Source organism: Vigna radiata, chromosome 10, assembly GCF_000741045.1.
Source record: "Vigna radiata var. radiata cultivar VC1973A chromosome 10, Vradiata_ver6, whole genome shotgun sequence".
NCBI lineage: Eukaryota > Viridiplantae > Streptophyta > Magnoliopsida > Fabales > Fabaceae > Vigna > Vigna radiata.
The window spans coordinates 5,116,427-5,117,924 of NC_028360.1; the positions used below are offsets into that span (position 1 = coordinate 5,116,427).

The 1,498-nt window shown below is 34.0% G+C and overlaps 1 protein-coding gene across 1 annotated transcript; it reads right to left on the reverse strand.

Annotated features, from left to right (window-relative positions):
- Positions 1 to 267: 267 nt before the first annotated feature.
- Positions 268 to 1,024, reverse strand: LOC106775631. The gene has a single exon (XM_014662775.2). It carries the CDS (start codon positions 868 to 870, stop codon positions 358 to 360), a length of 513 nt encoding a protein of 170 aa, XP_014518261.2. The 5' UTR covers positions 871 to 1,024; the 3' UTR covers positions 268 to 357.
- Between the last annotated feature and the right edge of the window lie 474 nt (positions 1,025 to 1,498).

Below are 1,498 nucleotides of genomic sequence, written 5' to 3' on the forward strand. Positions count from 1 at the left end.
AATCAGAGTTTAATGATTATATTCCAGAGGTGCTTATGCATATGTCTGAGAAATCAGAGAAAATGGAAAATAAAAGACTGGAACCATCTTAGTTTGACTTTTTCCTAAACTGACATCATATAGTATTCTTGATAAGTGAAAGACAATTATTTTTGTCTTATTATTTGACATCTATTTATAGTCAAAATTTCAACCCCAAAGGTCCAACAAGAAACATAAATAAATAAATATATATAGGTCCCAAACAGTTATTCTATTGTAAAAGAAACCACATTACATAATTCACATTATTCTATTGTAAAAGCTAAAGCAACATTCCACCTAAAAGCCTTTCTGATAAATCCAAGATTCCTCACTCTACATTTTCAGTTGCTTGTAGAAGTTTCCAATGAAGGCCTCAGCTTTTGCAAACAGCTCTTGCCCATTAACTCCTCCAATCTCCTCTTCTGCTTCATCTTCTTCATCCATCATCACTTCTTCATCTTCACCTTCTATCAACAAAAGGCTACCCTTTTGCATCATCTCCACTTTCCTGCCTTCAGATCCTCCTGACTTTTCATCATCTTTTGAGACTCTTTTCTCAGAACTTGCTTCTGATGCCATCACAGAAGCAGGTTGCTTTTTATCTTCCAAAGGCCTGGGAAAAACTGAAAGGAGTCCAGCTTCAGCACAAAGTGACATGATCAGGAAGTTTATGATGAAATACAAGTAGGTTGGTCTGAGTGAGGAAGGTAAATAGGGTGTGATCACAAGAAGAACAAGTAGAACACACAGCACTAGAACTTGAGATTTCTTGAACTTGTTCATCATGGCTTTGGGAAATGAGAGAGAAAAAAGAAGATGAAGTAGAGAAGTAGTAGGAATGAGCATATATATATAGAGGACATGAAAGTGATGAGTGAGGTAAATGAGGGGAAGAGAGAGAAGGAGAAACCATGGAAACTATGTATTAGTCAACAAAAAAGTACTCATGTTGAAAATTCTAAGAAAATTCTCACACATGTCAGTTTACAAAAAGTTAACAGTAATATAAAGAAGGTGAATTACTCAAACAGTTTGTGAAAGTTCAGGATCTGTTCAAAAGATGCATTGTGTGGATAACACAGCCACAAATTAGTTAACACTTGGTCAGTCACAGTCTTGAATGAAGTAAAGAAAAATAAAAAGAACTCAATTTCCAATCTGTTTAACATTTAGTGAGACAACTACTACTTGCCAAATAGAAGTGCTTCTAAATCACATGGTAAGTGCTAGTTTTAACTACAATTTGAAGACTTTAAGTTCACTGAATTCTCTCACTTATGTGTTACTGTTAACTTATTCATTGTTAAACAATATCAGCATCTCTTAAGACTCAACTTGAATGAAATATAGAGGTTGCAAGGTGAATCAGAAAATTAATTGGTTCGATTATAATCTGATTGTCTTTGATGATGTTTAAGAAAGTATAGGTGATACTGATATTGAAAACAGTAAAACTATACATGAATTTGGAAGA